Source organism: Mastomys coucha, chromosome X, assembly GCF_008632895.1.
Source record: "Mastomys coucha isolate ucsf_1 chromosome X, UCSF_Mcou_1, whole genome shotgun sequence".
NCBI classification, from domain to species: Eukaryota; Metazoa; Chordata; class Mammalia; order Rodentia; family Muridae; genus Mastomys; species Mastomys coucha.
This window is the reverse complement of record NC_045030.1, coordinates 54,791,879-54,806,775: the sequence shown is the minus strand read 5'-3', so window position 1 is coordinate 54,806,775 and position 14,897 is coordinate 54,791,879. Positions and strand designations below refer to the sequence as shown.

The 14,897-nt window shown below is 37.8% G+C and overlaps 1 protein-coding gene across 12 annotated transcripts in view; it reads left to right on the top strand.

Moving 5' to 3' along the window:
• Mbnl3 (muscleblind like splicing regulator 3) overlaps positions 1-14,897 on the top strand; it is a 97,217-nt gene that overhangs the window by 65,202 nt on the left and 17,118 nt on the right. For all 12 annotated transcript variants that reach the window (XM_031359033.1, XM_031359165.1, XM_031358690.1 and 9 more), the window contains one exon: positions 6,299-6,463. In XM_031359033.1, the coding sequence (XP_031214893.1) occupies positions 6,410-6,463 (54 nt within the window). In that variant the 5' untranslated portion in view covers positions 6,299-6,409. The remainder of the gene's footprint in view (positions 1-6,298; positions 6,464-14,897) is intronic.

Genomic DNA, 14,897 nt, shown 5'->3' with positions numbered 1-14,897 from the left:
ATCATTCCTGTTGGTCATACAGTGGGGGTTCTTGATTCTGGGGATCTTGAGACTCTTTGGATTAGAACTAGGGGGACATGTCTGGGTGCCTTATGCATTCATGTCACTTCTGGTTCAGTTATACTAAATTACTAGAAAGGTGGTCATATATTCCTCGGGGTTCATAATCGTAGCAGAAAACTTACAGACTATTTTCTAGACTCAAATAATAGTTCATTCAACTCAGTCATGTGTTGACTAATGTTCTCTTACTTGGAAAGAAGAGGGAACTCACAAAAGGCAATAGAAAGGGGAGCAAGGAGAAGTTTTAAGTGCAGCCCTCTAGAAAACTCTTCTCCCAAAGGCTAGCAAGCTTGTGTGGCCACTATCCACCAGGCACAGATGCATCCCTGGGGGGATTCAAAGATGAGAAAGATAGAGGTCTTCTCTGAGAGACTCAAAGTCTGGCAGATGAGATAGGCATGCAAACAATTTAATGATGTATTTAGCAATAGGTGTTAGGGCAGCGCTGAGTATATACACTTGGAGGCATAAAGGTAAGATAAGGGGTAGGGGGTGGGGAGAAGGCCCCAGGAACAGTCTTTACAGGCACGTAGTCATTTTAACAGACTCCATTTTGTGTACTGAGAACGAGAGAATTGGCTCTTGTGCTTACTGAGCTGCTTGTGAATTAGGATAAATCCCATCACCCACCTGGCCTTTACTCCCCACCCCCGTCAGATATGGGTACACAAGATGTTACTTCAAGTCTGGTTCAGCCCTAAAGTGTTTCAATTCTCAGAATCAAATTATCTTAGTGGCCTCGTCCAGAACAACAGACAATTGTTGAGAGCCTAATCCTTCCTTCGTGATTTAGAGGTCACAGCTACTACACTCTCTTGAAAGAGATAGGCAGGAAAATGCTACTTTCTTCCCAGAGTCTTGGCCTATTTGGACTTCATAGCTAGTTTCATGGAGGTCATGATTGTCCTGAGAAATGTGCCTTTGGGTTGTTTCAGGAAAGCAGGATTCTAATAGTATGAAGAAAGGGATGTTAATTGTACCTCTGAGGAGCATTTTGCTGGTCCATTCCTTGGTGATTTGTGTTCAGCCTCATTATTTTTGCCTTCAACATATTTTTTTAAAAACATTTTTTTTCCAGATTTCTTACCAGCATCTCAAATTTATAATAAAGGTGGTGATATGCAACATGTTGAGGATACTCGTGGTACAATACGTCAATACTGATTGATAATACACTGTTTGGAGGAGAAAAGTATGTTTATTATCCCTATTAGCTGAGAGACAGAACTGCAAGAGAAAGAAAGTAGAGATTTGCTGGTAACTGCTAATAGCTGAGTCAGCTTTTGCTCTTTCAGATATCTCCTAGATTTCAGTAGGTCTGTGATACTGCAGGGACTAGACCGCCTGGTACCTGGCAGGTATAAATTCTCTATTCACTTGTACGTCCTCTGAGAAGCCACGTCTACGAGCATACATATGTTACAGTGGGAGAGCACAGGTCAGGACTTTTTCCTTCATTTACCACAGGACCATGAAAACAGAGACACTCTTTTTTTCTTCTTGAACAAGTCATCTGTGTGGCGTGTTTAACATGTAGTTTTTAGCTGCTGATAGTGCAGATTTATAAGGCTATGTCTTTGAAAAGGTAATTCAGGTAAATTTGTATCTGAGAGAGATAATTTTCATCTACCAACCCCCTCCCCATAACTCCAAATGTATATGAAGAGGTAAGTTATTCTGCAAACAGTTGTTTTTGTTATGGAGACAGTAACTGGCAGAAGGTACCTTTTTCAGCTTCCTAGGGTCCTTTTCTTATTTTGATAGATGGCAGGGCTCTCTTATGAACATAAAAAGTATTTTTCATAGTTTTTTTTCCCCACCAAGTGCATAGTATTCTGTTAGCTGAGAGACTCTCTCATAACTTCCAAGACTTAGGCAGCATCTGAATCATTACAATGCTACTTTTCTTTCTCCGTTAAAGGCTTGCTATTCACTTGTGAAAAGCCAAAAGGTACGGGAAAGGCAATAGATTGGATTTTGGAGGTTTTATAAATGCTCTGCAAGTTTCTCCTTTATCTGTTATCAACTTTTTGATGCAGCTGTGGTTCACAGATGTCATCAGCCGTTCCCTCGCCCTGCTGCGTTTTGGTGGCATTTTCCCAGACAGTGCGTGGGAAAAGAGGGAACCTGAAGACCCATCAGAGTGGGAGGACTGATTTCAGGAAAAACTGCTTTCCTTCTAAAATCATTGTGCTAGCTGCTTAACTTAATAACATAATGACGACCAGGTGAGAGTTCTATGGTTTTAAGACCAAAAGTCAGTAGGAAAGGAGGGAAATTGAGGCAAGCCTTAATGAGCTCACTCTCTAAGTCCCTTATTTTTTTTAAAGTCTCTCTCTGTGCGTGGTTAAGGGGTGAGGAAAATTGATTTACATGTCTTGGCCAGCCCTACGTGCTGTTTTTAGGATAGTCGCTTAGGACAAAGGATGTTGTCACCTAACATTTATGAAGTCCTTCAGAACATGGTGGAATACTTACCTGATCCATGGCAATTCTGACACTCTTGGTCTAGATAACAATGTAGATGACGGCTTGAGACATCATTGATTTGGCTGTGGAAAATGAGGGGTTGCTTTTTCAGAGCTAAGATTGGTACTGGATTATGGTGGATTCGTTGTAAAAGGGTGTCTTGTGGCCCACTCAGACTGCTTAGTAGTCTCAGGGACTTTCATGGTAAGCTTTCTAATCTGTAGTCATTGTTTTTCAAAGGACAGCAGCAGTCTTTGGGACAGTCCATATATGCTTTACCAAAGTCATTTTTACCACTATGAATAAAAACCAAGGGCTACCAAATATCAAAAATTACAATTATATCCCCCATCATATCAATTAAAGTATGAAAGCCTGTAACTAAATTTGGAGTTCTTGAAGAATGAATCGTATCTAGAAGTTTATTATCATCAAATGTTCTGCATATAAATACATTGCCCTGAGTTCTGAAGTAAGTTTTAAAAAAAAATGAGGGAGTCTTAGTGTTCCTTTGTACCAGTGTATTTCACAGTCAACATGAATATTAAATTACATGATCTCCTCATCTATTATTTTGATAAAAAATTTAGATTTTGTATTTTATAAGCTTTCTGTGTCATAAACAGCAGTCTCCAGTAAGGTGGTATTGCTATGCATTTGCATTGTTATAGAATTAAATTATGGATTCTGTCATTCAAAAAAGGATGCTTTATGAATCAAGTAAAATCTCATAACTAACAGGAATAACTTTTTTCTTTTTAATTTCACGATGCCTCATATCATGCTTTGGTTTTATAGCCTAACTTGATGTAATTTTTACACTGTAATTTCCCTTTTTGTTTTCTATTTCTGTGTACTGTTTTTGCTTTGTAAAAATCTCATTAGTTTCTGAAAAAAAGTTTAAGGAAAGTTACTATTTGTAAGGGACAGTAATAAAGAAATCATAAAGACATGTTCATTTTTTTTCTCTCTGGGCTTGCATAAAATATGCCAGATATACTGCGCCTCTTTCGTCCCTGTGTTCTTCTCCCTTTCTTCTAATACAGTAAGTGTAAATGATGTTAATTTCTGTAATCTTTTGTAAATGCTAAAATTCCAATCAGTTCCTTTTCTTTCCCTTTAAAAGGCACTCTACTGAAATAAATAAATTAATGAAGGTAAAGGCACTCTATTGTTTGGAATTCTGAATATAATAGATGTATTTATATGTCTTTTTCTCTTTTGCAGAGGGATTACAAATCCTATTCCACAACTACCTAATAGTAATTGTCTTAAGTTGTCTAGGCTTTGTAACCCAAGGCAATTCTGCTCAGCAGCTGCCTGAGTTCTTTTACTCACTGCTATGTAACTGCCCCCAAACCATAGAACTGACGCAATGCCCCAGAATGTGTGTCTGTAGCAAGCTGAAAGCCAGGCACAAGTCAGCAGTAAGGTATTTCCACCTGGTCAGAGGGCAAGAGCCCCAAATGCAGCTGCTGATAAAAAAGCCTGAAACTCAGACCAGAGGCCAGAGATAGATGGACATTTAAGATCTGGACAATTACAGGGCTCCCTGCAACTTTGGGATAATTCCATTTCTCTGGAGAAATGAGATGGGAGAAGAGAACAAAATTTAGGCCTGGACTTTGGGGAAATCTTTGCTGTTGGGGTCTGGAAGGAATAGCAGGAAGGCTGACGTAGAAGCGGAAACTACCATGCAGTGGTGGAAGTCACCCAATGCTATGCACCTTCTACACTGGATTTTTGAGCCAAATAACCTAAGTTATGTTGCTGGAGGGTGAAGAGTCTAGGCATTGTAATTCCCATGTCTGTCTTAGTGTTTAAGAGAGATAGTATATGTAAAATTGTGTTTGTGGTTTTTGTGGAAAGAGATCCCTGAGACTGTGATTTTAGTGTGGGGGAAGTTTTTCTTATAGTACTTTTCTGTATTGAAATTATATAGCTCTTTATAAGCTATTTGTATGAATTCAGGAGAATCAGCTTAATAACATTTCCAACTATTAATATGTATAATTTCTTCTTTTTCCAGAATTTAAGAACAAAATTTAAAGATATCTTTGAAGTGAGGCTATTATTAGATTTGATAATTATTTTAATTTGACTAAAAATAAATATATCAGGGAAAAAAGAACAGCACATTATAAGTCTCCTTTCAGTTTTTCACACCAGGTTTTAGGTTATACTCTACCTCATGAATATGTGCAATTATCATGCAAGGAAACTATACATATATATATGTGTATATATATATAGTTTCCTATATATATATACACATATATATATATATACACATACATATATATTATAGAATTAATGAAGACGTTTCAAAAAAGCAGCAACAATGCATTCAAATTTGCATCATATGTAGCTCGGCAAACACGTTGAAGTATGCACCATGTTTCTAAGTAAAATTGTAGGAATGACTCCATTGGAAGATAATGAAATATAAATAAGTGAATGTGTGTATCATTTGAGTATTGCAACTAAGCACCATGCATAGGATGTGTTGAATGAAAACTCTTGGTCAACCCACACATTTTTCCCATGGGAATTCAGATGACTTGGCAACTTGCATTCTGAGGCCAAAGAAAAAGGTTGTATTTTTTTTCTTTCTTCCTCTTCCTCTTCCAATGACTTCATGCTGGGTAAAGCTCCAGCTTCAATGAGAAAAGGTTTTCCTTGTAGTTGTGCTTATCTTAAAAGGATTATGGTGGATTTAGTAATCCAAACAGGATAGACTTCAGTTGCTTTGTGTAAGGTTCATAGTTGAATACAGTGGTAGGTCATATAAAGGCATTGCAATAAACAACTTGTCCAGTGACACTCTTTGCTACCACATAATCAGCAGCTGAGTCCCCATTTACTGGACATCAAAGGCATGTGGGGTTTTGCTTTTGCTTTTTTTAAACAGACCCCACTCTCGAGCCTAAGTCAGCCTTGAACTCATGGCACTCCCCCTGCCTCTGTCTCCACAATACTGGGATTACAGATGTGAGTCACCATGCATGGTTCAATACAATTTAAATATTATCCTTTCTTGAAACCGATTAAACTATGAATTTAAAAAATGATGAGAATTCAGGACATAGTTTAGTAGCGACATGACCAAAGGACATTGTTGCTAGAGCCTAATGAGCAACCTGACTACCAAACATACAGATTTATTGTCAGATTACCAAAGCCTCCTTAGTATAAAACGTTGAGGAAAAAGAAAGCTTTGGAACCTAGAATGTTCCAGGTAATTGAATCCAGGATTAGTAAACTTGTATGTGATTCTTAACAATCCTTCCTGAATTTTTTTTTTTAGTTACTTGTTCATGTGGATCCAGATCCCAGTCTTAAACAGATGACTTTACATCTTTACATCTCTTGTTAAAAGATTATTAACTTTTTAATTTCTACTTACTATTTCTTACTTATTTCTATGGCCTACCTTTCTAATATTTCATGTTCTAAATATAATATGATGCACAATCAAAGTAGAGCAAAACAGAGCAAGTAAGAACGTTCTGGAATGAGACCTTCTAGATTCTGGCGGTTATGTCCTCATGGGCAAGTCACGTGATATCTCCTAGTCTCAGTTTCTTCAGCTCGGAGATGAAGATGATAAGAGTGTCAATTTGACAGGGCTGTTAGGAAAAGAAAATGGGGGACTTCGTGGCTAGTGCTTGTGACTGTTGGTTCTTAAGAGCTCAGAACGGTTCTATAATTTCTTTGACCATACCAGAATTAGTAAACAAAGGTGTATCTAAAATTTTCCTCTTAGGGTCGGTGCACTCGTGAGAACTGCAAGTATCTCCACCCCCCACCCCACTTAAAGTCGCAGCTAGAAATTAATGGGAGGAACAATCTGATTCATCAGAAGACCACCGCAGCCATGTTCGCCCAGCACATGCAGCTTATGCTCCAGAACGCTCAGATGTCATCACTCGTAAGTTATGGCAGTCCTTGAAAACCGTGGGAGGCTATTGAGTACTTGATGCTTTTGTTTGTGATCCTGTTTCCAGAATATCTAGACAGGTTGATATGAAGATAGATTTCACGTTCTACACTATTTGTTTGCCAAATATATTTGCCTGCTAAGTCAGTGTTGATAATTAAGTTGACTGATTAACCTTCACGTAACCAGCGAGCTCCTGAGAGCTCGTTTGGCCTTCAGTAATATTTTACATGAGCAAAGTCCTTGTTGAACTCTTCTGGGCGTTGATATGCTGAAGGATCACAAAGCACATGGGAATAAACCAAAGGAATTTTTAACTAGTTTTTCACTCTATTGTGGTATGATGACAAGATGTATTCATTTTAGGTATAAATGTAATGATTTATATATATAACACATATGTGCCTCATTTATAAAATGAGACAACATGGATTAACCTAAAGGACACTGTGCCATGTGGAACAGATCAGATTGAGAACAGCAAATGCTGCATGGTTTCACTTACATGTAGAATCTCAAAAGTGTTGAACTCATAGGAACAGAGAATAAACTGATTATTGCTAGAAGCTTTAGGTGAGGGTAGGGAGATGTTGGTCAATGTTGGTCAGTGGTGTAGTTCAACTCACCATTAGCATTCTCAGGCTCTTATGGGAATAGCAAGGAATAGAGCAAGATGTTACTAACACTTGAGCACAATATATCCTATAAAGCCAGAGCAAGTATCTTTTCAAAGCCTCAGGGCACAGGGTGCCACAGCCTCAGGGTGCCAGTCAAATGCCATTTCAGGAATCAGAGTCCAGCATAGGGTAAAGTAGGGGTGAGAAAAACTATGTTCTTTCTTTTCAGCCTGTGAGATCCTCTGTGTCTCCAGTCTCACTCCATGTCGGAATGGTTAGAGAGGCACATGCTGGGCACATAGAGAAATGTTTTAAAAGAAATGAGAAATACATTTATTAAGTTTTGAACATTCTTCAATTGTGCTTTCTAATTCGATTCTCTATGAGTTTGATAATAGGCTAAATATATATATTTCCTTTTTTTCTTTGGTGGGTATAATGTCAGATCTCAGGCTTAAGAAGATCACCAATATAACTCATGAGAGTACAATTTATTTTATGGCATGTTACAGTAGATAAATAATACATAGAAGACCCCCAGGGAACAATTAGAAATTGTTTTTCCACCTCATTTACTGATAGCTATTGGAATGTAATAAGTTAATATGGATTAATTTCTATAGCTAGTATGTACACAAAAATCTAATCCTGAGATGGTTGATATGCTCCTCTATGGTGTAGGAAGTTGCTTTGTAGAACTGTTGTAATTCAGCTAATGTGTTCAATTTTAAGTGAAATTTACTAGTCTCATCTGGAAGAGATCTCTTTAATATGAATCCCAATCTTGATATTACAGCGGGAATGTATAATTTTGCCTAATTTCTGTGGTGCTGATTCTTCCTATAATCAGTTCTTTTTTCCCTTTTAATCACCCTCTTACTAATAATTTGATGCTACTTCTTAGAACAAATTTTGTTTAAAAATTTCCAGTCCTGTGTTTGTGTGATCACACATTAATAGCCATTTGTATCACTAGCTTGAACTTCAGGTCTTTCCACAAAGCATACTTTGATTTGTTTCTAGGATACCAAAAGAGTGCATCTGCCTTTGGAAAACTGAATATAGCTTGCTTATTATAAGCCCCTAGATAAAGGGAATGTCAACCTACAAAGAGTGAGAGCTAGAGAGCAGATTCTGTTCAATGTAACTGAACAATGAATAAAAACCACACCTAGTCAATTTAGGTGGGATGCTTGCTAGTCAATTTAGGTAGGTGAGTTTGTTCACTGTGTTTAACAGGCATGCACTGACATTTGCTACTGTAAAGATCTACCTTTGAAAGCTTTTAGGTGGCTTTATTAAGAAAGTTTAGCAGGTAGAGCAAGCAATGTGGCTCCCTAGCATTTTTTCCAGTGCATTTAAAAAGCCAGTGTTTCTGATATTCAGACTTGGTTTATGTTGTCAAAAGCCAGTGTTTCTGATATTCAGACTTGGTTTATGTTGTCAAGAGGTAAAAGAACACTGTAAAATATAGTAGTAGACATGCCAGAAAACTCTCAAACAAAGCAAAAATTAAAAATAACCTCAGCTTCACAATGAAGAATTTTAGAGATACGAAAGGGTTCTTACTACTACAGATGATGCATGTACATATAAAGTAACTATAATTCTATGAGAGGATACATATTTTTCTTTAGACATTCTGTATACATGGACCTGTATCAAGAAATTCCTCTACTTCTTTGAATTTTGTGATTGCCATGAAAGCAGATCTTGACATATAGCTGATCTAGACCTAGTGGAGTGTAGTCACCTGATAATTTATGTAGAGGGTATTGGCACAATGAAGTTAACCAAATCACATCATGAGAATTCTAGAGCACTACTGTGATTTGAGACAGAATTTCATTTAGAGTTACCTACATTTCTAGACAAAAAACAAAGATTGTGTTATTTATTGGTTCACCTTTGTTTCCAGAGGTAGACTTAACTAATTAAGGATAAAGACTTCTCATTTGTATAGCTTTCTTCAAGTATCCTGAGAGGAGCTCTAGCAGTTCCTTTAAAAGGTGTTTGGGGCCAGGCAGTGGTGGCGCATGCCTTTAATCTCAGCACTTGGGAGGCAGAGACAGGTGGATTTCTGAGTTCCAGGCCAGCCTGGTCTACAGAGTGAGTTCCAGGACAGCCGGGGCTACACAGAGAAACCCCGTCTCGAAAAACAAAACAAAAAAAAAAAAGTGTTTGGGAATAGCTACAGGCTTCACAGATCCTAGATTTACTCTTGCTAACAATTACTGAACCAAAGTGCTTTCTTAGGTCCATTTTCATCACTTTGTATGTTGTTCACCTTAAGTCTTCATTATGTTAAAGTAAAATCTGTATCTAATAACGTTTGCTGCTATACCTCAGCCGTTAGCCATTGAATGACTATTTCTTGTTCTAACAAGGTTCTCTACATTTATCACATTGGGCTATTCTTTTTTTCTTCTGTAGCATTATCTTTGTAATAAGCATGCAAAAGTTTGTCTTTGTTTTTGTTGTTTTACTTTGTCCCAAACTTGATGATGGGATGGGACCTCTTAGTGCATTTTATAAATACTTGTGGGTTCCTTGCTCATCTTGGCTCTTCCCATTCCCCAGCAGAAACCTTTGCAGTTTGTTTTGTACTCTGTTTAAAAACAAAACAAAACAAAACAAGGTATCGTTCACATACAAAAACCATGTTTCGGTCCAGTACAGCCAATTTGGTATCCCTGGCGATAAGCATCTACCTGTAAAGCCACCACTGGAAGACTGTGTTTCATTGAATGCCATGATTTTCATATGCTGATCACCAAACATTGATTTTTAGGTCCATTCTTGCTTATTCCTCAGAATAGTCCAAATTGCCTTGCTTAGGAGGTGTCAGGCAGCCTGCCTACAGAAGCGGTTGTTTGTTCCTTCCCTATGCTGATATGAGTGTGGGTACTCTGTTGTAATTCCAGGCCCTCTATTGCAGGCTTCTCCTTCCACCAAAGAATGGTCAATATGAACTGTGGTTTGAGGCCTCCCATTTGCTCTTTATAGTCACTGTAATCTGCTTATCATTTGCGTAATTGTTGAGGTACCATTTAACTGGTCTGGAGATTACATGGGCCTCCTTCAGCATGCCTTTTAACTACTTCTGTCCTTTAAGAACATCACTCAAACACATGGTGGGACTAATGGCTCCAGCAGCATGTGTATAGCAGAGGATGGCCAAGTCAGTCATCAATGGGAGGAGAGGACCTTGGCCCTGTGAAGGTTCTATGGCCCAGTGTAGGGCCAGTAAGTGGGAGAGGGTGGGGTGGTGAGCAGGGGAAGGGGGGAGGGAACAGGGGTTTGTTCTTGTTGTTGGTTTTTTTGGGAGGGGAGGGGAAACTGGGAAAGGAGAAATCATATGACATGTAAATAAGAAAATATCTAATTAAAAAAAAAAGAACATTACCAAATAGGTGACCAAGTAAAAACTATGAAACACAGGCTATTCAGTTGTGCTCTATGTGAACAGTTAATAAAGTCAGATAGAAACTACAACTATCCATTTCATTGCTGTTTGTAATTTTCTGACAGTAATAAGCCCAACTGAATGCTATTATGAGTGCTTATAAAGTTTACAGGCACTGTTTTTCTGTTATTAAAATCGACTCAATGAATTGCTAACAAATGTTTACCCTTAGTAAAAGAAAATGGTTAGTCTTCTACCTCTAGATAGAAGCCCAGAGATGGGAGACCATAGCTATTCTGTGGCTACTAGGTCATGCTATAATTTACATCACTTAAAATCTTTTGTGTTCATCAATAATTGTAAGTGATGTTGGATATTACTGAGAATAAGTAGTCTCTTTTGTTAGAGAGACAATGGATTTGGCATAACATTTAATTTTCATTTCTTTATGCTAACTTGATGAATAATTCATTTTAAGCAATGGGTTAGTGTCCCTCAAATGTTTGCAAACTAGACACATGTACTTGAGGCATAACTTTTGCTTTTCTTCTTAATTTTTAAATGGAAACACATTTGCCCACATATTTATGAGGTACATTGCAATCAATAATTTTATAGAAGCATAGAATGTGAAATGCTAATCAGTGTAATTAGCCTTCTCATCTCCTCACTTAGTGGATCCATGTGTTGGGACCCTTAGGACTTACCAAGATTTGCGTTATCCTGATTACTCAAATCATATGAAAGAGATACCTGTACTTCCAGGTTTATTGGCCACTGTTCACAGTAGCTAAGATACGAAATCAACCAAGACTATCAAGAGGTAACTGGTTAAGGAGCTAGAATTGTTCTTGAATTGTCTTCCTATTCGGAAGATGTTTCAGAGTCCTTTCAGATCATTTACTGGCTCTTAAAATCTTACCTTGGAAGCCTGTTGTCTTCCCGTAGTTAATCACTAAGTAGCAACTATAAACATGTCTGGGTAGGCGTGTGTGTGTGTGTGTGTGTCTGTGTGTGTATGTGTGTCTGTGTGTGTATGAATTCTTATGTTTGAGAGAAATTAGATGCCCATAACTTTTTTTAATATAAGTCTACAAAAGGAGCACAGTGAAATCAATGAATAGATATTAAAATAAAAATATGATCATAATTTCCCTGTGTCACTAAATATTATTCTTTTAATATTTTTAAACATTTAAAACGTAAAATACAGATTGCACAAAAATAAGGGCAGGTTATGTTTGCCCGGGGGATCTTAATTTCTGTATTCTTATTCTCCTGTGCTTGTTCACCGTTTTGCCATCTCGAAAAGACATTGTCACCCACAAAGTTCATCTTTGAGAACTATACAATCTAGTTTTTTTTTTAATCCCCAAACAATCTCATAGTATCTAATGTAAGTTTTTAATTTTGTGTTAGTACTCTCTAACTTCATGTGGTCTGTGGGCCTATGAGGAGCCGGATCCTGCTCCAGGAGCAGATGTCACGGGCCCTTGAACTTCCTAAGATCACAGGCAACGTTTTTATGTATACATGAGGTTTTTCTGTGCACAGTTCCTATGGCTTTTAGCTGACTCAGAGAATGCCAGAAGAAAAAGATTGGGAGCCATTTTTCTGAAGCCATTCACTCAACTTCTAGGAGGCATTTCTTAAGTGCATAGTAGTGTTTGGGCTCTGGGTAAGTGCCCCAGGAGTCTGAGAAATCCGTATGATAGGAGAAATCACTGCTAGATACTGAGGACAACTAATTGTCCAGCAATCTCATTTCTTAAACTCTACTACCTTCACTATTCTTCCCCCTTTGCCAGACTTTGAAGGATAAAAATCAACACCTCTGGTTCTAAGATAAAACATCTTTTCATATTTTCAAATATTAGAAAATGAGTAAGTTCATCTTTGAATGTCAGAGGCAATTGAGACGTCTAGACTACTCTAGGCTATATAGAGAAATCAGATTCCATGTATTAAGAACCTTTTCCTTAGTGTTATGGGATATTGTTGGGTGATAAAGTATGCTTAGCCTGTATAAGGCCATGGGTTCTGTCCCCAGCATACATACACATAAACCCCCTTACCTTCTTAGACATGGATCATGTTAGTTCAATTGACATGAAGGATAGTATGTATGTATACACAGAGAGAGAGAGAGAGAGAGAGAGAGAGAGAGAGAGAGGCAGGATTAAGTTGCTTAGCTTACTGCAACTGAATGCACAAGCTTGTAGGCTGCTTGACTTAACCCATGACTAGCCATTTCAAAGCTAAGCCATTGAAAGTTCAGATTTATATAATGGTGTAGTTCACTTGGGGCAGAGGTGGTGTTGAGAAAATAGAAATGTTTATTTGAAAAGAAATAAGCAGCTCAGGAGTTCCTGCTCTGCTCCGGGGCTGCAATTGGAAGAACTTACTTCTCAATAAAGTGTTAGAGAATGATATGTATACTCAAAGAGGAAATGGTCATAAATGCTATAACACTAATTTTAAACTCTAATGACAACCCAGTAGAGTTTGTGGTTAAATCTTTAAAAAAGAACTAAACATCTTCAGGAATCCATTTTACCTTTTTAACAGGCTGATTATTTACAGATTTTTTTCATGCTATTAGAAGAAATAACAGATCCTAAGTAGATTTAAATGGTTTTAAAAACAGAAAGAAGTTTTTAAAAAGTATAAATTAGAGAAGTTAGAGCCATAAAAGAAAGCCTGGCTTGTGTGAACATTGAGCTTGGCTTTTAATTGAAAATTAATTACAGAAGGTATAATTTAGTCTGGAAATAATCCATCCACTCCTCAGCCTTAGTTCAATAGATCCTAGTTGTAATTTTTTTTCATTTGTAAGAAGTATTTAGAATTGGAAGTGACTTCAGTGAGAAAGTCCATAAAAGTCTGAGAGAAAACAAATACATAGAAACGAGACTACTGTGCGGATCAAATGTGGAGTTTTTACTTTCAAAGATTCTTGATGATTTTGACATGAGTATGAATCATTGAATTAGTAAGATCTGACTTGTCAGGTCTAATTCCTGAAGATGGTGAGAACTTTGACAAGTTCCTGAGAACTCCTGCATCTCAAGACTTAGCTGGGCTTGGTGAGCCCAGGGCTATCTGACCTCAAACCTGAGAGCCCCCGCCCAGACTGCTCCGTCATCTTTCTTTTTTTTTTCCAGAGAAAAACAAATAAGTTGTTTCTTTATTTAATGTCATCTTTCTTGGCATCCCATGCCTTTCCCTTACCCTAGTGAGTCCCGTTCCTTTGAGCTGGATTCTTTCATTCTTGTTAACAGAATAGTCAGTTCATTTAATAAAGTTGCCTTAGGAGGGCTCCTGAAGCAGGAGCTAGGCCAGCCAGCTTGGCCTTCTGGATTTCTTCGCGCAGCTGTTCTCGTGGAGGTTTGAAGTAAGCATGGACGATAAGGTGGGGGATTATACTTCTTGCCCCTGCCAGACATCACACATCCCTGTTTTCCCTCAAGTTAGAGGAAGCCCTCTGACCGCAATTTAGGAAGTGTGGGTGCAGCTTGATTTCTTCAGTGAAAGATAGAAAAAGAATGCAAGAAAGAACCCATGCACTTACTAAAAACACAGTGAGCCAGCACCAGTTATTAACGTATTAAATTGCCATTAGAGATGTATACATAATATATATTATTCATTGATTAAAATTAAAATTAATTTTGAAGTGTATCTTCAATTGTATCTACAAGTCATTCAGTAAGTAGTCAGTACTCTAGGGCGGAGAAAACTATGAAATGAAGTGATGACCACATTGTAAAGATGCACACATGTGGCAGGAACTGGAAAACAATGCTGTAAAGTGATAAAATGTGCCATTCCTGAGACTAAAGGCAATAGACATACCAATCTTTTTGTATCCTGGAATTTTAAGTAGAGACATACCCAAACCAGTAAATACCACTGCATTTTTAAGGCTTTTCTTTACTAACTATGCTATAAATTAGGGATCATATAATTCTATCTTATCTCTTCCTCCAGAACAGGAATCCTTGTAGCATTTCTAGGGCCTTTTGAACTATGAGTGTCATATGGTCCCAAGATAAAGACAAGGCTGGGCAAGTCACATCCTTTATGAAAAAGGTCCTAGAGTTAAAAAGAAAATAGTAAAATAAAATGCCAGCAGTATCCTCATTTTTGGTAGACGGTAAACTGTTAAAGCATTCGCTTTTCCTAAATTACCCGTTTCCTTTTCAAGTCTTCCATAAATAGCAGTAGGCTAAGGAAAGAAAGAAGGGTAGGGCACTATTGGATGATTGGGACATGTGGCGGGACAGGCAGTCTTAGAGCCAATTACAGCTGGGAAGAGGGAGGAGGAGGTGGGAGAAAAGGGGCTTTCAGGAATACACCAAATCCCACTTAAAGGCATGGCAAAGGTAAGAAAACCAAGAGA